Here is a 24,298-nt window from a genome sequence, read left to right as displayed (position 1 = left end):
AAACTACAGTGCATTGGTGTTCTTCCTGAAAACACCATCCTGGCCACCATGGATGTAGAAGCACTTTACACCAATATTCCACATGAGGATGGACTACAAGCTGTCAGGAACAGTATCCCTGATGATGCCACAGCATGCCTGGTGGCTGAGCTTTGTGACTTTGTCCTCACCTACAACCACTTCAGATTTGGGGACAACTTATACCTTCAAATCACGCTTCACATCTTCAAGACAGGTTTCTATTAGTAGGGTGGCTTTTCCCACAATGTCCAGTACACAGAATTCATGCATACATATCCGTTAACTATTACTTTTCAAGGACTCAAGACATCACCTTGAACAGTGCTCTGTTATCATCTGGAGGGAGGCGAGCTCTTTTCATGTCTCTAATATAAATATGTTACACACATTATTAAAATCATCCAAATTTATAGACTGATAAAATCAGGCTAGATATGGCCATCACAGCATGTCATTTTAGTAGTTTTCATAATTCAAGTATTTTTACTGGATTGGAGTACTCTTTGATTTGTTGTTTTACTGGCATTCATATCTATTAGTTGATATTACTGGAAGTGGGTTTCGTACTGCTTCTTCATGCCAAAAAGTTGGCTTATGACCATCCGCTGCATATATTTATAACCCTGTAGCTACTTTCATTAATACCAGAGGCTCAACATTTCTGTAGAGTGCAAAAATGGCCACAAAGGAAACAATTACAAAGTGCTTTGGGAGCAAATTATGTTCCTGTATATGCATTTGTAGTTCATTATTGAAATCATTCACTGAAGAACAAAATTTTTTTTATTGCACAGCATATTAGTTACCACTGTCTTTAAATGTTAATATTTATCTTTTTTAACCCAAATTGAAACCTGAATTCTGTATTTTATTTTGTCTGAAAATTTGTATTAAATTGGATTCTTACTTAAAATTTAAACTGGCAAGTTTTACAGTAGAGGGAAAGAAGAATGTAGATGAAGGTTCAAGACAGGACTAGGAAAGATTACTATCCCCCCATCCACCCCTTCCTCTCCCTCGCCTGGAGTAAGTATTTCAGTTCATTTTGTTTGGAAACAGTTTTTGCACTAGTGCGGTCTATCCTAATTCTGCAGAATTGTGGGATGTTTTTCACAGTGAAAAGTCTCTAGAATAGAAACCAAATGCATGTTAAGACCTTATATATAATGACCCAAAAGTAGACACAGGTAATCTAATTATCTAAAAGGAGTAATCTAAAAATAGTTAATACTGTAATTTTTAATTAAATAAAACCAAGGAATTTCGCAGTTTTGAGGAGGAAATGGAGTTTGCCAAATCTCCCAGTGTCGTCTTACCATTAAGAGAATACTGTCTGTCACTGCAGGAAATTGCCTTTGTGAATTTCTGTGCTGAAATTGAAACCTATCCTCTTAAAGGCATTTAGGCAAAAATCTTCTCTCAGCTTTCTGTGGTGTATTTAAATAAGTTTCTAACTTAAGTTGGGTAAATAAAGGAATATTAGAGTTAAGATCATCAATCTGATCTCTCTTCAAGCTTTTATATAGGTATCTCAGTTGTGTATGATGATTCATGCTACATGAGGTGCAATACTTAGATTGCTCATTTTCACTCTGCCTAATTTTATAAGTTTGTCAGAACTTTAACTTTTTTAACGTAATTTTGTATTCATTCTAGTCAAATTTGAAGCATATTTAGCACAGTTTAATATAGCCCGAAGGCAAAATGAACAGAGGCAACAACATGTGGGACTGTTACAAATAAGCCTAGTTTCTGTTTGATGTAAGGTAATGCATGCCTGGTGAAAGTAACTTTCTTTGCTTAGTTTTTTCTACTTCTGTGCTATGTTTAAATAAACCTCCAGTGAGTTAACTCTTAAATGCTCTTTTTTACTAGAGCATAATTTTCAAAAAATTACATTTCCTTACCTGTTACGTTTGCCTTTATTTCCTAATGGCAACTTTTTAAGTTAAACAGTTTATATATGGCAAGCTCTAAACTCAGTTCTTCTGACCTGGAACACACCTCCAATGTGAATAATTACTACATCTCATAGATGATGTATATGTCATTGAGGTTTAGTTCCTGCACTGAGTCCCGAAAAAGTGCACTTTCATTTATTATTATAATTGGATTATAACTGATTCTCATGAAAATCTTCAGAAAATGCTTTTGACTTCTGCGCAGTCAGACTACAATAAAAAAAGAGAACAAACAAATTTTATATTAAAGACAAGAAGGACTAGTTAAGTATGATATCCCTGTAATAACTGCTTTCTTACCACTTGTTCCCCGATAATAAAGGGAGCAAAGGGTGAGAGGGAGAAACATGATGTAATAAATCTGTAAAGCAGTTTATCTGTTTCACTTCTTGGTATACGTTATGGGGATCTTTAAAAAAGTGTATATTTACCTTACTGTGCTATAAATCCTTCATTGCTGTATTATATTCGAAGTATAGGAAAATGCCACAGTTTATCCGAGTAAAATTAATATTGAAATAAGATACTATAAATGTTTAAAAGTAGCTCAATGTACATGATTTTCAATAATTTAGGGATTGGAGACTTAAATGAATAGTGCAGATATCACTCATTGTGGATCAGTTTTGAAATGCTATTTCTGAATGCCAGTGGAACAGAATATAGTGTTGATCTAGCTATTATCATGGGTTTATGCTAAGGAAGGAATAAACATATTTTCCTGCACCTAAAGAGAGGTAATGATGGTTGCTTAACTGCTGTAGACTTCTGACATATGATTTACTATAATGTACCTAATGAAGAGGGCAAACTTTTTAATCATCTATGTAAATAGTCATGAACTTGACACTCTTTTTTTATACCCTCCATGTTTTTCTTCCTAAGGTTCATCTTTAGTACCCCTCTTAAAGCGTAAGAGTTGCTCCCATTATTACTATCTTTAACATACATCCCCAGATCGTAGTCACCCTCCTTCTACTCATTGATGACTGGACAGCACAGAACTCCTTTCAGAGCTAGTAGGTCCTGCTCTTATATCTTCCAGTCTTTGTTACAGAGCAACATAAAGAACTCACCTCCTTCCACCCACTCATTACTGCACTGAACGTAACTATGCACTAGTACCAATTCCAAGAATTGAAATCACAAGATAAGGAATATAGCATTATAGTGCAGGACACTAGCTATTAGCAGGGCCAGCTCTAGGCACCAGCAAAACAAGCTGGTGCTTGGGGCGGCACATTTTTAGGGGCAGCATGGCCGGCGCCAGAATGCCGACCCTAAAAATGTGTCCCGGCCGCCCTAGCTCACCTCTGCTGCTGCTGCCACGGCGCGCGAAACAGTTGATTTGTGCGCTGCTACTCGCCCTCCCTCCCAGACTTGAGAGCCTGGGAGGGAGGGAGAGAAGCGGCGCCCGCGCCACAGCCACTCGGAGTCTCCCCCTCCCTCCCAGGCTCCTAAACCTGGGCATGGGGGAGACTCCAAGTGGCCTCCCCCTCCTTCCCTCCCTCCCTCCTAGGCTTGAGAGCCTGGGGGGAGGAGGCAGGGCTGGGGATTTGGGGAAGGGGCGGAGTTGAGGCGGGGATGGGGTAATTAAAGAAGGGGGGGGGGGGGCGGCCAAAATTGTTTTTGCTTTGGGCGGCAAAAATCCTAGAGCCGGCCCTGGCTATTAGGCAGCTGCCTCTGCCACTTCACTCACTCCTGCAGATACATATACAAGCACACACATGTTAGTTTTATTTGACTACTTCCTTCCCTCCCCCCCCTCGCTCCCCCCTTCCCCCAAAAAAGACTTATTTCTAAGAACATCTTTGGAACTAATGTTTCTAACAATACGTTGATTTTTTTTTTTTAAGTCTTGCAATTTAGCATTCCATGCCCTATCATTATCCATAACTTGAAACCATGTGAGGTACAGAGCTGTAATCTTTACAGTTTGTGATTTTAATTGCTAAACTATGTACATCTTTGCAGTAAGCTAGAAGTCAGCATATTTTTAAATAATATTCAGGCTGCACCAGCTGGAGAATTTGATCTCATCATTTAAGCATTTGTAGTTGAAGACTCATAGTATGATTTGCACAGGCACATCGCATCAAACCACACAGATATGGAAAATTATAAACAAGTTACCCATCAGGAAAATATGCTATTTATGAGAAGATTCCTTTTAGTAAAGTCTAAGAAGAAGAATTTAAATAGACAAATTACTTCAGGAAGTGTGTGTTTGCTGTAAGGTAATTGAATGTTTGCTTAGTTGCTGTAAAGTTGAACATTTGATTTAATTTTTCTTTGAAAAGACAAAAAAAAATGTGCAGATAATTTATACTATTATGAATAGCCTACAGGAGGTTGCTCTAATACTTGGGGGCAAGGACTGCCTTCCTGGCAGCTGGAGAGCACCAGATCAGGCATTCTCAGTTACTTCCTTCTCAGGGGTAGACTCTATGACTCCAGCCCAGCCCCACACACGGCGTCTAGCAATTGGGAATTAATTTGATGGGTCATTAGATATGTTTTCTCTGACTGACCTACTTTCTAAAGTCGTCAAGGGGAGATGAAGAGAGATGCCATGCAGTCCAAAGATTGTCCCCATAAACTCTGAGTCATAAGGGGAACCCCCAGAGAGAGCTGAACCTATGGGAGCCCCCTCTCAACCATCCTTTATAATTCATGCTTATAAACAAAATTCTGAGGGGGTGGAGAGGCTGCGAAAAGAATTAAGTATGCAGGCAGCAGCATCCAGATGGTGATCCAGGCACACTGAAATAGCCTTAGTTATGACAGTAACAGCATCCAGCCCCCACAGTAGCATATGCTGGAAGCAGGGGAGAGAACCATAAGTCACCCCTACCGCAAAATCAAATGTAAATAACCCCATTTCTCCAGCACATGTGTCTCATCACAAGAACCCAGCCTGGTTATTTTTATATTTTCTGAAGGTCAGGGGTTGGGTCTGTCTGCTGTTCATGAGGCATAGAGCCTAAAGAAAGGATGAATAGCAGGCTTTGAAAAATATGTCCTCAATTTATTTGCTTGAGGACTAAAGCTATTAGCATAGGGTGAAAATACTGGTACTGCCATACAACTGAAGTTTAACCGTACTTAATTTCCACTGACACATCTTCAATCCCCCAAACAAAACAATTCAATCTGGCTGAAAAAAAATCACACCTACTCCTCCAGTCCAGTCAGTTCTGCCCCTTCCCCTCCAATCCTTCTGCCCCCCATTTCTTTGAACGATAGGTCTCCCTTGCACTGCTGCCCCTTGTGCTCTCCTGGGTGCACAGAAGGCCCTAGGCTTCCCAGCTTCTCCTACTTCACCTGGAACCTCTGGATCCTTAGCCACCAACCACACTCCTGTGGAAACAGCCAGGCTCCAGTTGCTGTATTGCTTCTTTTCTCCACCTTTCCTTTTAAAAGAGCAGGAGCACTTGCTTACTGCCTCATTCAATCTTCTCATGGGAGCCTTACCCAATCTGGGGCCCCCTGCCACCACAGATTTTGCAGCTTCAGTGAACTGGCCCTGGTGCAGAAAGCGCTATGCAGCGGATGAGCAATCTGGGATGGGGGCCAGAATTCTCTTATAACCACCACAAGCCAGAATGTTTATTTTAAAGCAATTCTAAATGGAGGCTCAGTCCAGTTCTTCTCTTCTGCTTGGAGTCTACACAAGGACAGAAACCCCAGCAGATCATCCTCTCCTGGAAGGGAGACACAGTATTCAGATACTTGGGAGCATGTGTTGGTCTTCTGTGCTGCAAAGCTGGATGGGGTAGGAGATTGAGGCCAACCTTTCACCTGGATATATTGACTTGCTTTACTGTCAGCTTATCTCATAACTTCAGGTTTGTCTACGCTGGGAAAATGAGTGGTATTTTAAAATATGTTATCCAACACATTTTTAAACACCATTTTGCCACAGGATTGTAGGTAAAAGAGTTAAATTTAAAAAACATGCTACCTGGTCATGGTTAACTGTTCGAGGGGAGTGAATGTTAGTCAACACAACTTTAAAATACCACTCATTTGCCCAATGTACACAAATGGTTTCAAAGGCTGTGTATTTTTTTCCAGGACTCAACTGAACTTTCACACATAAAGCATCTTGATTTAACCCAAAACCTACATATTACAGTGTTTGGTACATTGATAGGCAAAGAGGGTTATATACATATATTTTCCTTTGTCAAGAAGCCTACAGTGGATTTTCATTTTTACCTGTATTGATAGGTGTGAGGTCTGGCATTGGCATTGGCATTGTGGGTACTACAAGTAAATTAAGGGAAAGTTTATTTAAAAAAAAAAAACAAAGAAAATCTTTCTTTAAAGTCTGTAGGATTTCAGTCATTTAGTAAACTGAATGCTATACCTGAAAATAGAAGAACATGCTGATGTAATTATGTACCAATACTCTCCCATTTATTTGGAAGAGATCCCTTTTGAAGAATTAAGCTTTTGAAATAGTGAAGGATTGAAAGACATTAGAGAAAATACAGTGCGGAAAGAACATTATATTTATTGCCAAAGATTGCTTATAGATCTGTCAGTGATCTTTACATGGTCTTTAAAAAGGAGGAAGGTATCCTACTGACAGATGTTGAAGGCAAAAAGGCTAGAAGGGGATGGACAGAGCCTTGAGGATTTGTCCCCAATTTGACTCCTGTCAAACTGTCTCTCTGACAAGAATGTTTTTTCCTCCAGTTGTAAGCATACTGTCCTCCAGGGGCTGAATAGCTTTCATCATTGCTTGCTTTTGAAGGGGAAGTTGTTGGATATGTGCCAAGTTTAGCTGCAAGTAGGGTAGGTTGAAATGCCATGGAAGAGCGCCAGCTTGCACTTTAACCTGGCAATACTTGGCTTACATTTTCATGTCGTGATAAGGATGGGAAGTGTTTCCTTGCATCATGAACCCTGGTGTTATGCAGTTGTTATACGTATTCTTTAATTCCAGTGTGAAAACGCTGTCTTGGATGTTGGTTTTTTTAAACTGGGAAAGAGACTAATAAAGAAAAGGTTACAAATCTGAATTTTTTTTTAGTTTATTTTAAAAAACAGATTTCGGAAATACTGAGTAATAATCTGGATATATCTTGTAACCAAATCATCTACGTTTAGGCTTTATTTTATGGGTCTCAAACAGACAGATTGTATTACATATATATGATTCTGTTATTCCACTGAATGGTAGAGATGGAAAAAGAAATAGCGCTTCTCACTGCCAATGGAAGATTATTCCTGACGGTATGTTTTTTTAGTGCTTACCCCAGTTCAATTTTATATGTCCCAAAACCCCAATCAGTTTCCTGAATTGTGTAGGGGCTGTTAAGAGATGTTTATGAGAGATGGGAGGAGGGGGGGATAGTCTGTGGATGGGCCAGGATTGGGATTCTCAATCCATGTATTCTCTTCAGCCTGCCTTCTAGCTGTGCCCCAACTTGTCGTTCTGCTGCTCCTATCCCTGTCCTTAACTAGGAAACCATAAAAGGGGTTGGTGGCTTTCAGCGGTGAATTCTTGACACAGATTCTGAAATGGTCCTGCATGAAGAGATAATATGGGTGATTGGCAGCAGGAGGCATTCTACCTGCTCATAGCAGTCCAGAATTCAAACATTTACATAGTGTAGGGTGACCAGATAGCAAGTGTGAAAAATCGGGACAGGGATGAGGGGGTAATAGAATAAAAAAAAAAAAAAAAAAATATCAGGACTGTCCCTATAAAATCGGGACATCTGGTCACCCTAACATAGTAAGAGAGGGCTAGAGAAGTTGTGAGGGGGAGACTGTTCTGCAGCTTGGAGTGAGGAGAAGGGAAAGGTGTGAGTGGGAAAGTAGAGGAGACTGGTAGGAGCAGAATTAATTCAGCTTCTGCCCTCACCCTAATGGACAAGAAGGTCAGTTCACCTGTCAAGACCAGTGGGTGGTAATTGTAACTATATACTATTCAGCTCGTGTCCACTATATTTGGTGCCATATTTTGGTCTAATTAAATAAATCCTAAAATCAGTAACCAGCTTTTTAATATTTATGAATATTTTGTAATTTCTGTTATAATTAATATAGTAAATTTCAGTTTTAGAATCAGCTACTTTAATGAAGATGTATAAAATAGCAGTCATCTTAGGGTTAGTGTTGGGAATAGTGTACAACTAGAACTCCAGATTTGATTAAACTGCTTCATAGTTATTTGTGTTGTAAATATTGCTAATATCTATGTGACCCTATTCTCCATACTTGTAAATACCTCAATTAAATTACTTCTGCATTAAATAATCCTAATCCTGTTTTTTGTATCCCCGTCCATACCTCCTCACCATATTTGTTGCATTTGTCTGGTCCAGTTCAATCTTAGCTCTAATTTACTTCAATATGAATTATCAAAACTGAAAACAGAATAGATTACCATTGTTGAGTATAACGTAATTATGTGTTGCCAATATGCTCGTCTCTAGATGGACTTCGCTATCAACGTCAGTGCCTGTGGTGTACACTTGCTTGTATTGACAATTTTCTTGATTTTAAATTAGTGTGGTGGTGGTGGATGGTAGAACGATAACCTTTTGGTGTCCTGTAAAAGAAATTCCGGATTTGGGTTTTTGTCTGTAATCAGCAGTCCATAATGAAGGTGTGTACCAACTTTCAGAATTTTAGCTTACCTATGGCGCAGATTGTTAAAAACAAAACATATCTAACAGAATAGATATGCATTATTTTCTATCTCTTTGTAATGCACCCAAGTATCCTACAGTGGTCATTCTTAAACACTCTGGGGGAGGTACTGTGCTACCTCTTCATTAATTTCTTGAAATTTTTAAATTGAACTAGGAAGAATGGAAATCCGATAAATATTGTGCTAAAACAGAGGGGCTGGATTTTCATTTACACTCAGGCACCTTTAAACCACTCTGACAGTATAAAGGAATCTTAAAGTGAATGTGAATGTAATTTACTTCCTCTTTACAGCCCGTTTACACTCTAAACTAGCAACTGACATGAAATGGCTCCCTCTATTGTTTTTCTAACAGAATTACACTTCAGTAAAAAGCAAAGTGTTGCCTATTTCCCATATAGTAAGAATCCCTGTTTTACAAACTAATTGGGGACTGAGGAGTGTGTAAAGTGGAAAAGGTCTTAAAATTAAGCACCAAGAATTACAGTAGGTACAGTGTATTGTGCACTACATCATTTTCTTCTTGTCCTTCCAAGCATTGCAAAGCAATTTCCAATTCCGCTGAAGGCATCGAAATGTGAAAGAATGTTGACTTGTTCTTCATCTACATGATTTTTGTTATGTGATATCTGCCCTCCCTGCCCTTCTTACCCTTCCCCCCCCTCCCAACCCCCACCCCCCGAAAAAAATCAGGAAATTGTTTCATATAAGTGGCCATTTTGTAAGATTGGTATTTGTAAAAGTGAGCTTTTACAGCAGTTTCTGTATTTATGTAGTGGAGGGAAAATACTATTTGTAAATAAAGCGTTGACGTTTTCACTCTGGAAACATGTCCATTTATTAATTTCTGAGAGTTTAGCCTTAAAATTAGCATAGACATTCAGCCCAAGAATGTTTGTGTTGAAAGAAACCATCTTCCTATTTTTCTTTTTAATAGTGTCTCTGTTTTGTTTCAGGATGTTGCCATATGGTTGTTTAGCAACAGGAGACCATTCTGGCCTTATTGAGGCTGTTTCTGCTTCAGAAACCATTGCAGATATTCAGTTAAATAGTAGCAATGTTGCTGCTGCAGCTGCATTCAACAAAGATGCTCTCTTAAACTGGCTAAAGGAATACAATTTAGGGTAAATTTTCATGTGTATTTCTTGCTTATAACTTATGTTATAAAATTTTTTACAAGGTGAAATTCTGTTTTGAGGATTAAGAAAAAAAACACAAATCCCATTTTAGGGTCCAATCCTGCATGGTGATGCAGAGCACCCATTTTTCATGTCAATTTTCAGAAAACGTATTCTGTACTCAGAATTAATAGAGGATACACTGTATTAGCCACACATAATAAATAGGTTTGATCCCCTCTTTAAATTCAAAGCAACCTTAATTCTGGAGCCATTATAGCATCACCCTAATGCATATCCAAAAGGGTTGGGTGAGATTCTGCACTGCACCGCTAAGAAAACTCAGAGCCCAGGGATTGGGAAAGGCTAAGGTGGCTGTAAGCTCTGCAGTCTTAGGCATAATTTAGACAGCTCTCAGGACTTGTCTGGGGCCCATTGGGCCACAGTGCTGTCTGGAATCTCCAAGCACTGTGTGCTGTAGCCCTGCCTCCATCACTTCCTGTATGCCAGGGCTTGCCAGGGAGTCCTCAGACAGCAAACTCATTGCTGTCTTTCACTGTTCCTGTGCCTTGAAAGTCTTCCCTTGGCTGGTTCCAAGACTTTTAGATTCCTTTTACATTGCTCTGTCCCTTTTACCCAATGTAAAAGGGCTCAGCGGAGTGAGGATCTTGCCCATTGTGTGCATGCATGTATGCACAAGTATACACATATATAGCTGTCTTTGCAAGTTTGTTGCCTTTTTCGTTTTAGATACTGGATCCATATTCAGATTCAGGTTTCTCTTGGAGTTCAAACAGCAGTCCAAACACCGAATTCTAACACTGGCAGCAATCTGTGCTGTACATCATTGGATAAGCCATGAAACATAATTTAAAGAAAATAATAATTACACATACTTAATGGCTCAATGCCATTGCCTATTGTAACAGTTCATTTCTACATAGTGAAATGGTTTAATAATCCTGCAGTTGGGCTGTTTTAAAATATCCATATCTGATCCTAGTTTAAGCAAAATTGTGTGTTTTCTTAAAGTGAAAATAGAAGGTAAATTATTGCTAATGTGCAGAATTTTGCTTGCCTTTGTGTTTTTAGAGATGACCTGGATCGAGCCATCGAGGAGTTCACTCTGTCTTGTGCTGGCTACTGTGTAGCTACTTACGTACTGGGCATTGGTGACAGACATAGTGACAATATCATGGTCAGGAAGAATGGTCAGGTAAGAATCCTGTTAGCAGTTCGATGAACTCTATTTAAAAAAAAAAAAAAAGTCTTTGCCATTGTGGTTCTTGTACAAAGCTTATTTTGAGTTTTTTTCAGGTACATTTGTCTTATTCTAGCTTTGGTGTCTTATTAGAATAAAACATATAAATATGGAACTAAATATGTAAATAGTAGTTGTTATGGTTAACTCGGTTCTGGTAGATGGAGAGAGAAAGTGAGTTTTGAGAAGATTTTAATCAAGAGAGGATAGCAGCTTAGAGACCACTGCATATATTGTAAATAATTATTTGTCAAGTAAGATTTGTCCTGAATAATTCATCACTTCCCTAAAACCCAGTAAGTCTCCTTATTAGAGCTGGGCACATTTTTTTCATGCTAATAATTTTTTTGCTGAAAAATGCTGATTCTGTTTAAGCGAAACACACATTCAAGTCTATTTCAGAAAAAATTTTGGTCAACTGTATATATTGTGAAATGTGCAAACAGTTCATTTTCAGCATTTCTACAATTTAATATTTTAACATCTTATTTCAGAAAGACATTTTGTTTCAGAATTTCAATGTTTTGTTTTAAAAAAACATGTTGGAAAGGTAATCTTGAAAACAAAACACTTTAGTTTCAGGTTGAGCAAAATGTTTTGTTCAACCTAAAACAGATTTTTTTTTCATCTTCTTTGTTCCTCCCGAAAAACTGAAACATTTGTGTTTTGGGTCAGCCCAAACAGAAGTTTTTAAGTTATTTTTTGGTTTGGTCACCAAAGCAGAAAAATCAATTATGTACACGGTGCTACTCCTTATGGCCCTAGATGTTTATAGCTATGATCAGATCTCAGTGTATCTTGCAAATGAGCAACCTAGAAAATCCAAGTATAGAGTTTTGAGCTGTATGGTTCCATCAGGGTTAGACATGAATAATACTCTCAATAAAAATGTTATTCATAATGAATTTTTTTTATTTCTAGTGTAGCCTTATCCAGATTTCAGTGACATCACTCTTCCATCTACACGACATTTTCTCATTTTTAGAACAATGTTGTCAGTATTTTATTAATTTGTAGAATAATTTTTCCTCTACTATCCCCGACACTGCCCCATCACCAAAAACATGAAATAAATTAAATTTTAATAATAATTCATTATTTTTTAAAAGAAACCCTTACCTGACAGAGTTTCAACCCTGAAAAGGTAGAATGCCAGAGACTCCTTGAAGTCTACAGGGGACTTCACTATTGCTATGGATTTCACGTGGAAGACACTCAGATACTATGACGTTGGGCATCATGGTAAAGCCCTAACACAGATAAATAATGTTTATTACTGTACCTTGGAAGCTTGAAACTGAAATTTCCTTTCTGACTGACAATATTTCCTCCTGTGTGGACATTGCTTTGTACTCAGAGTGGCCAGAAGAGCCAGGCTGCTGGCACTGATATTTCTATTCAGTTTTGAAACACTGAGAATAAAAACCTAAACAAGAAATTACATCTCCTTCAGAGAGACACAAAAGATGAGATGTTAGGGCAGGAATGGGGGATTACTGTGAGTCTCATTTTAGCCAAGGTCCCCTTTAAGTTTTTTAAACAAATTAAAAAAATAGAATACGTTTCTGGAGAAATTAATTTTTATTTCTTTTTGTTTAGCTCTTTCACATAGATTTTGGGCATATTCTTGGGAACTTCAAATCCAAATTTGGAATTAAAAGGGAACGAGTGCCTTTCATTCTTACCTATGATTTCATTCATGTCATTCAACAAGGCAAAACGGGGAATACTGAGAAATTCGGCCGGTAAGTATTGCTTTGATGTCTAAGATAAAGTCATAACTTCTTTCCTCACCTTATGTTGATCAGTTCCAGCACACAGTCCTATTCATAATCAGCATGCAGTAAAATAATGCAAAGTGATCACCCATCCAAGTGGACCTAGACTAAGGAAAAATACACCTTAGCAAACTTGAAACATTTTTGCTTTTTAAGAGAGAAGTAATTTTAACTCATTTAATTTGAAAACAAAGTATTAAGAAAATACTGTACATCCTGTGTATATAGATGAACTGAACTACTCATTATGGTATGTAACCTATCGCTTAAGTCAACATCTATACTAGATGACTGGCAAATAGCTAATGTAACACTGTTGGTTTTTTTGTTTGTTTTTTTTTTGGTTTTTTTTAAAGGCTCCATGGGTGATCCTGGCGATTACAAGCCAGTAAGCCTACCTTCAATACCAGCAAATTGGTATTTGCTGGTATTGCTGGTAGGAGTAGAATTATCAGAGACACAGATTAACATATGTTGGGGAAGAAAGAACATGGCTTTTGTAAAGGAAAATCATGCTTCACCAATCTATTAGCATTGTCTGAGCATGTCAACAAACGTGGACAAAGATGGTCCAATGCATATAGTGTACTTGGACTTTCAGAAACATTCACAAGGTCCCCCACAAAAGGCTCTTAAGCAAAGTAGGTACTGATGGGATAAGAGGGAATTTCCTCTCATGGGTCAGTAAAAAGACAGGAAACAAAGGGTAGGAATAAATGGTCAGTTTTCACAGTCGAGAGAGTTAAATAATGAGGTCCCCCCAGGATCTGTACTGGAGCCAGTGCTGGTCAACATATTCACAAAAGATCTGGAAAATGGTAAACAGTGAAGTGGAAAAGCTGAGAAGATTATACAAAATTACTCAAGATAGTTAAGTCTAAAGCTGACTGTGAAGAGTTACAAAGGGATCTCCAAAAACTGGGTGACTGGGCAACAAAAAGGCAGATGAAATTCAGTGTTGAAAAATGTAAAGTAATGCACAGTGAAAGACACAATCCCAACTATACATTCAAAATTACGAGGTCTAAATTAGCTGTTACCACTCAGTAAAGAGATCTTGGAAACATTGTGCATAATTCTCTGAAAACAGCTGCTCAATATGCACCGGCACTCAAAAAAGCTACCTGAATATTAGGAAAGGGATAGATAATACAGAAAATATCATAATGCCATTATATAAATCCATGGTACGCCCACACCTTGAATATTTCATACAATTCTGGTTGCCCCATTTCAAAAAAGATGTTAGAGTTGGAAAAAGTATAGAGAAGGGCAAAAATATGATGAAGGTTATGAAACAGCTTCTGTATGAAGAGAGATTAAAGAGACTGGGATTGTTCAGTTTAGAAAAAACAAGATTATGGAGGAATATGACAGAGGTCTACAAAATCATGAATGGTGCGGAGAAAGTTAATAAGGAAATATTATTTACCCCTTCACATAACACAAGAACCAGGAGTTACCCAATGAAATTAATAGGCAGCAGCTTTAAAACAAACATAAGGAAGTACTTCTTCACACAATGCACAGTCAACTTGTGGAACTCGTTGCCAAGGGATGTTGGGAAGGCCAAAAGCATAACTATGTTTTAAAAAAATAATTAGCTAATATCACAGAAGATAGGCCCATCAGTGACTATAGGCCAAGTTGGTCATGGATGCATCCCCATGCTCTGGGTGTCCTGAAGCCTCTGACTGTCAGAAGCTGGGCTGGACAACAGCATGATCACTCAAAAATTGCCTAGTTCTTTTCATTGCCTCTGAAGCATCTGAAACTGGCCACTGTCAGAAAACAGGATACTGGACTAGATGGACCATTGGTCTGATCTAGTGTGGCCATTCTTACATTCTTAAGTCTGCATTCACAGCAATGATGTCTCAATCATGAAACATAGCTATCTTTAGCCATGTGATATAACTGATTTGTTGCGGGGAGTGGGGAGCCTGGTGGAAGAGAAAAATGAGGAAGGCTTGCTTTTATAATATAGATTGGTTGTATATAGATCTGATTCATGTTCATATTTTTATAAATGATTTTCCTAAACTTAAAACCCATCCATTGTTAAAACACACAATTATTTTAACACCCCCCTTGAGTACTGAGAAATAGCACTGTTTCTATCACTGCCAGAAATTATCCTGCAATTCTGTGGTCATCAAATTCTAGGATTTATAGCACAATTTAGCACTTTTGGTGATATTTCTAAAACTAATTTTCTACTGATCTTTGCCAAATGGCTAAATGTAAATGTATGTACCATTGTATTCGGCAACAAGCAATTATTGAGAGCATTTTAGGTTTGCCTACCAGAATCCTAAAGATAATATATCTGTCAGTCAAGGCTTCTAATTTTAAGCTCCACTTCTTTTCCATTTGTTTTGGTCGCCTGACTTAAATGCATAGATGGTAATGTGATTCCCCATTTCTTCTTCTAGTGATAGTTCATATGGATTCCATTCTGTGTGCATGTGCCCCATGCGTTCAGAACATTCCGTCCAAAGGAGGAAGCCTCAACTGGATTCATAAGTTTCAAGGCTAGAAGGGCCTGTTGTGATCATCTGGCCTAACCACCTGTCTAACACAGGCTATAGAATTTCCCCCAAATAATTCCTTAGAGCAGATCTTTTAGAAAAACATCCAGTCTTGATTTAAAAGTTGCCAGTGATGGAGAATCCATTGTGACTCTTGGTAAATTGTTCCAGTGGTTAATTACTCTCACTGTTAAGAATTTACACCTTATTTCCAGTCTGAATTTGTCTACATTCAACTTCCAGCCATTGGATCGTGTTTCACCTTTTTCTGCTAGATTGAAGAGCCCATTGTCAATTATTTGTTTCCCAAATAGGTATTTTATTGATTGTAATCAATTCACACCTTAACCATCCCTTTAAGATAAATAGATCGAGCTCCTTATGGCTTGTTTACTAATCTTTTAATCGTTCTCGTGGCTCTTCTCTGAACCGTCTCCAGTTTATTAACATCTTTCTTGAATTGTGCACACCAGAGCTGGACACAGTATTCCAGCAGTGGTTGCAGTGCCAAATACAGAGGTAAAACGACCTCTCTACTCCTACTCAAGATTCCCCCGTTTTTGTATCCAAGTATCCCATTAGCCCTTTTGGCCAATGTCATACAGGGAGTTAATGTTTAGCTGATTATCCACCACCACCCCCAAACCTTTTTCAGAGTCACTGCTTCTCAGGATAGAGTCCTCCAGCCTGGAGTATGGCCTAAACTCTTTGTTCCCAGGTGTACACATTTACATTTAGCTATATCAAAAGGCATATTGTTTGTTCGTTTGTTTGTGATCAGTTTGCCAGGTGATTAAGATCGCTCTGTATTAATCACCTGTCCTTTTTGTAATTTACCACTCCCCCAGTTTTTGTGTCATCTCCAAACCTTATCAGTGATGATTTTATGTTTTCTTCCAGGTCATTAATAAAAAGGTTAAATAGCATAGGACCAAGAACAAATCCCTGCAGGGCTCCATTATAAAGATACCCACTCGATGATGAGTCTTCATTTACAATTAAGTTTTGAGACCTATGAGTTAGTCAGCTCTTAATCCATTTAATATGTCCCATGTTAATTTTATATCATTCTAGTTTTTTAATAAAAATGTTGAGCGATGCCAAGTCAAACACCTTACAGGAGTCTCAATATATTATGTCAACACTATTATTTTTATCAACCAAAGTTGTAATCGCATAAAAAAAAAGTATGAAGTTGGTCTAACAGGAAATGTTTTCCATAAACCTATGTTGATTTGTATTAATTATATTGCCATCCTTTAATTCTTTATTAATCGACTCCTGTATCATTCACTCTGTTACCTTGCCCAGGATTGATGCCCAGATTGGCAGATCTATAATTACTCAAAACATCCCATTTAACCTTTTTAAATATTGACACAATATTAGCTTTCTTCCAGTCTTCTGGGACTTCCCCAATGTTCCAAGTCAGCTCTTCTAAAATGTTTGGATACACGTTATCTGGACCTGCTGATTTAAAAATGTCTAACTTCAGTAGTTGCTGTTAAACATCCTCCTGAGATACCAGTTGAATAGAAAGACACTTAGCTTTATAGGTCAGTCTATTTGATAAGTGGGAAAGGATTTCTATGTGGGCATTTCATCAGCATCCGTTTCCCTCAACACCTGTTTCAGTAGTATTTTATTGTTAGTTCAGAAACAATCTGGACTTTTAGGTTCTGAAGGGTCAGTATAGCAGCAATATCTGCACATCACCTTCTTTATCCAGGGCCACACAATATTTTCTCATCCTACAGCAGTTAGATTCCTTAAGAGCCTTATTCATGTTTTCCCCCCAATTTGGGAGCCCTGTCCCTCTTGGAACTTCAATATAGTATTAAATGTTGATGGCTCCCTTTTTGAGCCCATAGCAACCTGTACCCTATACCGTGTATCACTGAAGACTGTTTTTTCAGTAGCCATTGCATTAGCTCAAAGGGTAGGGGAAATCAGGCCCTTCTGGTGAGTCTCTCTTATATAGTTTTTCATAAGGACAACATTACTCTCAGGCTTCATCCCAAGTTCCTCACCAAAGTTCTTTCAGAGTTTCAGATGAACCAGTTTATTCATCTCTGTTTTCTTTCCTAAGCCTCACTCAAACCCAGGGAAAGCTAAACTTCATACATTTGATGTAGTAAGGGCATTGTCATACTATCTTAACTGGACAAAATCATTCAGGAACACACCTAGAATGCTAGTGGCTTTCCCTGATAGTGTTAAGGGTCAGGCAGTATCCTTACAAAGATTATCAAAATGGGTCTCCAACTGTATAACAACATGTTATGAGATAGCCAAGTTAGCTAGGTCAGAATCAGCTGGTTCACATCTTTACGAGACACTGTTCCTTGGCAGAAGCTTCCAGATTGGATACCCGTTTGGTAGGGCTGTCTTGCATTCATTATTTGTTGACTCCTAGTATCCAGGTCCAAGCAAACAAACAACTGTTGTTGGTTACCAAGAGCAGAATACATGTGGACAATCATTTGAACAAGAAAGAATGGAGATTCTTTGAGATGTGTTACTCACATGGATTCCAAGGCCAACCCTCCTTCCCTGCAACTACAGAGTCCTGGTCTTCTGGGATTCTGGATTCTCAAAGGAGCTGAGGGATGGTTGGGCCCGTTCCACCCTTTATTCCTTTGGGCCAGTGTATACAGGACATATATAGGGTGTAGGCACTGCTGGACGCTACATGGGGTGTGTGTGTCCCAAGAAGGGAATCTACTTGGACAACACCTCTTAAAGAACCATAGTTACTATCAGATAAGTAACAGTACTTTATTAGCTCTTCAGTTTCTTCTAAATTGTCTTTCAACTCATTTACGTAAATGAGAAAGAGAAGAGAAAAAGGAAGAAAAAATCTAATTACAGGAGAATGAAGAAGGAGGGAATATCTGTATGGATACCTCCAAGCCAGCTCACAGCTAAAAGACTCTGTAGCTGGTAGGCAAGAATTACAGGGAGCCAGCAGGAATAAACCATCCTCCACACCAAACCTTCCACTCAGGGGCTCTGAACCATCTCATTAGCAGGGACACAGTAATGTCCCTGAGGTTCGACTTCATCTCTCTGACTTCTCTACCTACCTGAGAGCTTGTCACACAGAGCTTGTCTCTGAAATCTGGCCAATTCCATAGCCCCCATGGCTATCAGTGTTGTGGAGACCTTCTTTCTTTGTGCCACTCCAGCTTGGGCCTCTGCAGATTGGCTGCCAGTCCTTCAACCCATTGCTTACAACAGCCACTGACTGTGTTTACTGTCATTGGCTAGTGTGAAAGGTAAGGTACATGCAACGAGGGAAAATTGCCCACCAGTAATTCTATTTGTCAAAGTCCTTTCTTCTCCCTTTCTACATCGTTCCTGACTCCTACCCACTCTGACTTGTTCCCCTTCTATCCATACACAAATAGGTCGGACTCAGGTCAGCAAGCACTCAGGACCTAGAATCCTGCTGGGGGCGGGGAGGAGAAGCAGTCAAATATAGAGTTTTACTGTCACTTGGGTTCAGGCCCTGTCATTTTGAAATGTGGATGCAGCTCAAGCCACTGAACCAAGTCAGAAGGTCTGTGTAGTGCAGTATTGATGCGTTAGCAAGGTCCAGCAATTGTAAACCCAGATTTACAATGCAGTGTGGACTGTCAGGCGTGGGCTTGGAAACGCCAAGTCCACAAGCCCGGGTCCCACAGACCTGGGCTTAGTGTGCAGACTCCTCTTAGGAGGAGTCTCTCGGAGATTTTACTTCGATGTAAGTTATCACTTTGCGACAGAAGCCCATATTGGCAAAGAAGTGGGCATATTGATGCTCATACATTCAGTTTGACTGACCTTTTGCCTCCTTGCTTCTGGTAAGTGGAGTCACAGTGCTGTCTGTAGTTGGTGCTGCTGGATAAATGGAAAACCAACCAAATGCCAATGAGCCATTTTTCTACTGTAGAATAAGTAGTTAGCCCACAGTTCCATTTGATAATGTCAGTATTTACTGTATGTATATTGGAAAACAAATGCAGGATTGAAAGTGGAACAGCTGGAGGGTTAAATAAAAGTTCACAAGTGTCATTTCAGACAGTAATTGTATACTAAACTTAATTTCATTTGAAAAAATATGTATTGGGCCAGATGACCTATGAAGAGCTATCTCACTGTATCTTCTCCTGCTTCATGTCCATTGCATGTATGTTTTGTGATGGATGTTCAGGTTCCGCCAGTGTTGTGAAGATGCATATTTGATTCTGCGAAGACATGGAAATCTATTTATCACACTCTTTGCACTGATGTTAACTGCAGGGCTTCCAGAGCTAACCTCTGTCAAGGATATCCAGTATCTCAAGGTAAAAACCAGAACTACATCTCCGTATAACTTAGCATTTCTTCTGTACATGAATTTGTGGTCACATAGCAAATGCATTTCCTTACTTTTCTAAGCCCTTTCCCTAGGATTCCAATCCATATAATAGAACTTTCTTCAAGTGGTATCTGGTACTGAGGCACAGACCCATTTCCCTCAACTATTTTGTATGTAAGATCCTGGAATGACTAGTTGCTGTCTCTCGAGAGATCTGTGATGCATCCTGGGGGTACAAAGCATTTTGAGGAACCTTGCTACCACCAGGCCTTAGCATGAGGAACGCTTGTGTATGCCTGCTGTGGGTCAGTTCCCCAACTCCACCAGTCTCTGGCAATGCAAGCACTGCCTTCCAGGCCTCCATCAGCCCCACTCTCCTTTACTAGTTAATGATAGGTACACTCCAACCCCTGAGACCTCTGAGTGGCCCCCTGGAATGCACAGCCCATGATCCACTAGACACTCGCAGAACTCCCAAATTCTCTGTTCCCAAAGGTACAGTACAGCCAGCTTATCAGTTACATCTTAGACCACGGCTCTGCTTACCACACAATACTAGATATGTTTACAGTAAAAACAAGTTTATTTAGCAAAGAATAGATTCAAGAAGCTAGTAGAACATATAAAATATACAAACATATCAAACGAAATCATAATACACTTTCTAGAGCCTAAGCTTAACTAACAGAATGTTCCGATGTCTCTCAAAGGTTAGTTCACCCAAAGTTTCTCTTCCAGTGTCAAACAGCCAGACAGGCTGTGATACTCCATTCAGAAGACAAGCGTGCTGGCAGCTTGTCCTCTCAGCGAAGGATAACTGGGTGCATCTCTGCACCTTCAGATATAGTTCCAATGATTCATTGTCTTCACTTGTAAAATGGGTAACCCCCACTGCTTGTTTTTTCCTATCTAGAATCTCCCCTGGAGACATTACTATAATTTGATTTGCATTTTTCTCAGACTGTATGTAGTTGTTCATTATGCAGATGACACTAAACTGGGAGGAATGTTAGATACGCTGGAGGGTAGGGATAGGATACAGAGGGACCTAGACAAATTAGAGGATTGGGCCAAAAGAGATCTGATTAGATTCAACAAGAACAAGTGCAGAGTCCTGCACTTAGGACAGAAGAATCCCACGCACTGCTACAGACTAGGAACCGAGTGGCTAGGCAGCAGATCTGCAGAAAAGGACCTAGGGGTTACAGTGGACGAGAAGCTGGATATGAGTCAACAGTGTGCCCTTGTTGCCAAGAAGGCTAATGGCATTTTGGGCTGTATAAGTAAGAGCATTGCCAGCAGATTGAGGGACGTAATCATTCCCTCTATTCGGCACTGGTGAGGCCTCATCTGGAGTACTGTGTCCAGTTTTGGGCCCCACACTACAAGGAGGATGTGGAAAAATTGGAAAGAGTCCAGTAGAGGGCAACAACAATTATTAGGGGGCTGGAGCACATGACTTATGAGGAGAGGCTGAGGGAACTGGGATTGTTTAGTCTGCAGAAGAGAAGAATGAGGGGGGATTTGATAGCTGCCTTCAACTACCTGAAAGGGAGTTCCAAAGAGGATGGATCTAGACTGTTCTCAGTGGTACCTAAAGACAGAACAAGGAGTAATGGTCTCAAGTTGCAGTTGAGGAGGTTTAGATTGGATATTAGGAAAAACTTTTTCACTAGGAGGGTGGTGAAGCACTGGAATGGGTTACCTAGGGAGGTGGTAGAATCTCCTTCCTTAGAGGTTTTTAAGGTCAGGCTTGACAAAGCCCTGGCTGGGATGATTTAGTTGGGGATTGGTCCTGCTTTGAGCAGGGGGTTGGACTAGATGACCTCCTGAGGTCCCTTCCAACCCTGAGATTCTATGATTTTATGATAAGTACACAGTACACAATTTGCATATAGCCAGACAGGTAGATAAGCATCTCCTGCCTGAAAGTAACTTGTTTAAAACCTTCTGGTTACCAGTCCCAAGGCACAGATCTTAAGAATATAATTTGCAGTATACATACATAATTGCTTACATATTATCCATACATACATTTTGCAATGATTATGGGGACCATTGTGACTCAGGCTTTCAATAGAGACCTTACATGACACTCTTTGGCAAACTAGTATGTGGATACCAGACCTGGAGAATCTCTGTGACTCTTATGAACCCCTGTGCCCTCTGCCAGTTGGCACCAAGAGGTCAGATTCTGATCCTCTGCGGTGCTGATCTCATTAAGATCAGTGGGAGGTGAGGGTGCTTGCATACCCTCAGTTTTTTTTATGACCTCACAAATTGGCCAAGGACCACAGTGCTGTCAAGAAAAAGGCTTTTCTTAATTTCTGGGTCAAAATAAAAAAATAGTTTTAAAAGTATCTTATCTAGATAGATAGTTCATGTTCATATGAGAGAGCTAATGAATGTTTTTCACAACAGAACAGTACAGCATGTTGCACATTGCTTCACTCAGGTAAAAGTACATTTTTCATACCAGCTTTTCCTGGCTGTCACTTTTTTAGATTCTCCGTCAGTTCATTTCTTTTTTGCCAACATTGAGTTGCCATCTGCCTGTATGTTACTCATAACTTCTAGTTACTGAACTGCAAATTAGTGCCATGTTCTTCTTCAGTAGTTGTTTTGTTGCTTTAACAGCAAACACTGGCCAGAGTTGGTTAGTTTCTCAAAAACACCCGTGATTTCCTCTTTTTTCTTTCTAACTTTATCATTAAGTCCAGAAAATATCACTGTATATTGATAAAAGGCTAATAGATTTCAGAGATTTATAGTAGAAAAAGAAGAATGTGAATTAGAAAAATTAAAAATGCTGGGAAGGGGGGGAACATAACTGGATTTTAAATTCCCAACAGTACCTTTTTGTTTCCTTTTTGTTTTTAGGACTCTCTTGCCTTAGGGAAGACTGAGGAAGAAGCGCTAAAACAATTTAAGCAAAAATTTGATGAAGCGCTCCGGGAAAGTTGGACTACTAAAGTGAACTGGATGGCTCACACTGTTAGAAAAGATTACAGATCCTAGGTGGTGTTTAGATTTGCACTAAACTGAATATTACTCTGACAATAAGTGTTTTAAAAGGGAACTGTAGGCTTGACCAACAAAATGTATTTCAAAACAGAAAAAAGGAAGTGGCCTGGAGAATTGCTGATTCTTTTGCACTCTGCTTCTGAATGCTTGATCCCAAGACTTTCTGAACAAATAGTAAATATCCTGGATAATCAGTTCCTGCTGACTTTGCACGCTGAGAGCTACTAGATACTTTTTTTTTTTTTTTTTTTTTTTAATTATTTGGTACTTTAAGAAAGTGTAAATATTTGTTTTTGTATGTTGGAGTCATGTACTTTACACACTCGGGAGGTATGGAGACCTCTTATGAAACTGCTCATTGTTTTAAAATTGGGGCTTAAAAGAAGGGTGAAAGTTTTTGATATCTTAATTCTAGCTAAACATGACCATACTGTATATATATTTTTTCATGTGAAATCTGCCCTACTTGCATAAATGCATTAATTAATTCTACTGTAAAGATAGCCACAGTTATTGTACTACAGGGAGGTGCTTAAAGTCTTGTACAGCTGCTGAAAGAACAGTATACAGATATTTGTAAGTTTTCTAATGGGAGTTCTTCAAAAGCACTTAGTTTTGGCCTAACTTTGCTCCCTCTGACTTCACTAGGAGCAATTAGACCAATGCTGAATGCTTTTGAAAATCCCTCCCAAAAGGTGTATTGTCCTCAATTCAATCTGTTTTTTAACTCTTTGCAAAAAGCAAAGTTATTTCATCTGTCTGCAAAGAGTTGCTTGACTCAGTCTTCCATTTAAGTTCATAACACTGATGCACACACAAACACATGGTGTAAAGTATGTACAGTATATGTCAAGTATCAGGGGGTAGCCGTGTTAGTCTGTATCTACAAAAACAACAAAGAGTCTGGTGGCACCTTAAAGACTAACAGATTTATTTGGGCATAAGCTTTCGTGAGTAAAAACCTCACTTCTTCGGATGCATAGAAGAAGTGAGGTTTTTACTCACGAAAGCTTATGCCCAAATAAATCTGTTAGTCTTTAAGGTGCCACCAGACTCTTTGTTGTTTTTACAGTATATGGAAAATTTTACTTAAATATAATACAAATACTGATTAACAGAGCCTATGTACCAAAATAATAAGGAAATTGTACCACCAAGTCGGTACTTAAGATTTTATAAAAATAAAGTCCATACTTAAAATTCAACATGTTATAAAACACCAGTGAGGAGTCATAAATCTGTTCTTACTGTATTTATTAAAAGCCTGCAGTAATATTACTTTTCCAGGATATTTGTGTTCAGTTTAAGATGGTTGCTAAAGAAACTGGATTTGTTTTAATTTATTTAGTGAGGTATCCGTTTTTTAGGTGCCTAAATGGAGAGCAATTGTGATACGTGCAATAGAAACTGCTGTTTTAAAGGTGTAACATATACTGTTTCTGAACATTAGCAAGATGGAACTTAACTACTGTTCATTCTCCAAAGACCACTGGTAGCTCTCAATTTGTGTTGACATTTGAAAGAGAATTAAATATATATTTACCTTTGGACTAAACAATTGTTTTACACAGGAATTTCATTAAAGATGATTT

General features: G+C 38.9%; 1 protein-coding gene across 6 annotated transcripts in view; it reads left to right on the top strand.

Moving 5' to 3' along the window:
* Positions 1-23,549, top strand: part of PIK3CB (phosphatidylinositol-4,5-bisphosphate 3-kinase catalytic subunit beta) — a 210,790-nt gene extending 187,241 nt beyond the window's left edge. For 5 of the 6 annotated variants that reach the window (XM_054040185.1, XM_054040186.1, XM_054040187.1 and 2 more), the window contains 5 exons: positions 9,609-9,776; positions 10,863-10,986; positions 12,631-12,776; positions 19,536-19,668; positions 22,563-23,549. In XM_054040185.1, the coding sequence (XP_053896160.1) occupies positions 9,609-9,776; positions 10,863-10,986; positions 12,631-12,776; positions 19,536-19,668; positions 22,563-22,700 (709 nt within the window). In that variant the 3' untranslated portion in view covers positions 22,701-23,549. Of the gene's footprint in view, positions 1-8,509; positions 9,301-9,608; positions 9,777-10,862; positions 10,987-12,630; positions 12,777-19,535; positions 19,669-22,562 lie in introns of those variants that run through there. The other variant, XM_054040189.1, reaches the window with a different exon arrangement.
* The last annotated feature ends 749 nt before the right edge of the window (positions 23,550-24,298 follow it).

The sequence above is a fragment of the Malaclemys terrapin genome, chromosome 9 (assembly GCF_027887155.1).
Source record: "Malaclemys terrapin pileata isolate rMalTer1 chromosome 9, rMalTer1.hap1, whole genome shotgun sequence".
NCBI lineage: Eukaryota > Metazoa > Chordata > Testudines > Emydidae > Malaclemys > Malaclemys terrapin.
Note: the sequence above shows the minus strand (reverse complement) of the source record. Positions and strands in the feature narration are given on the sequence as shown.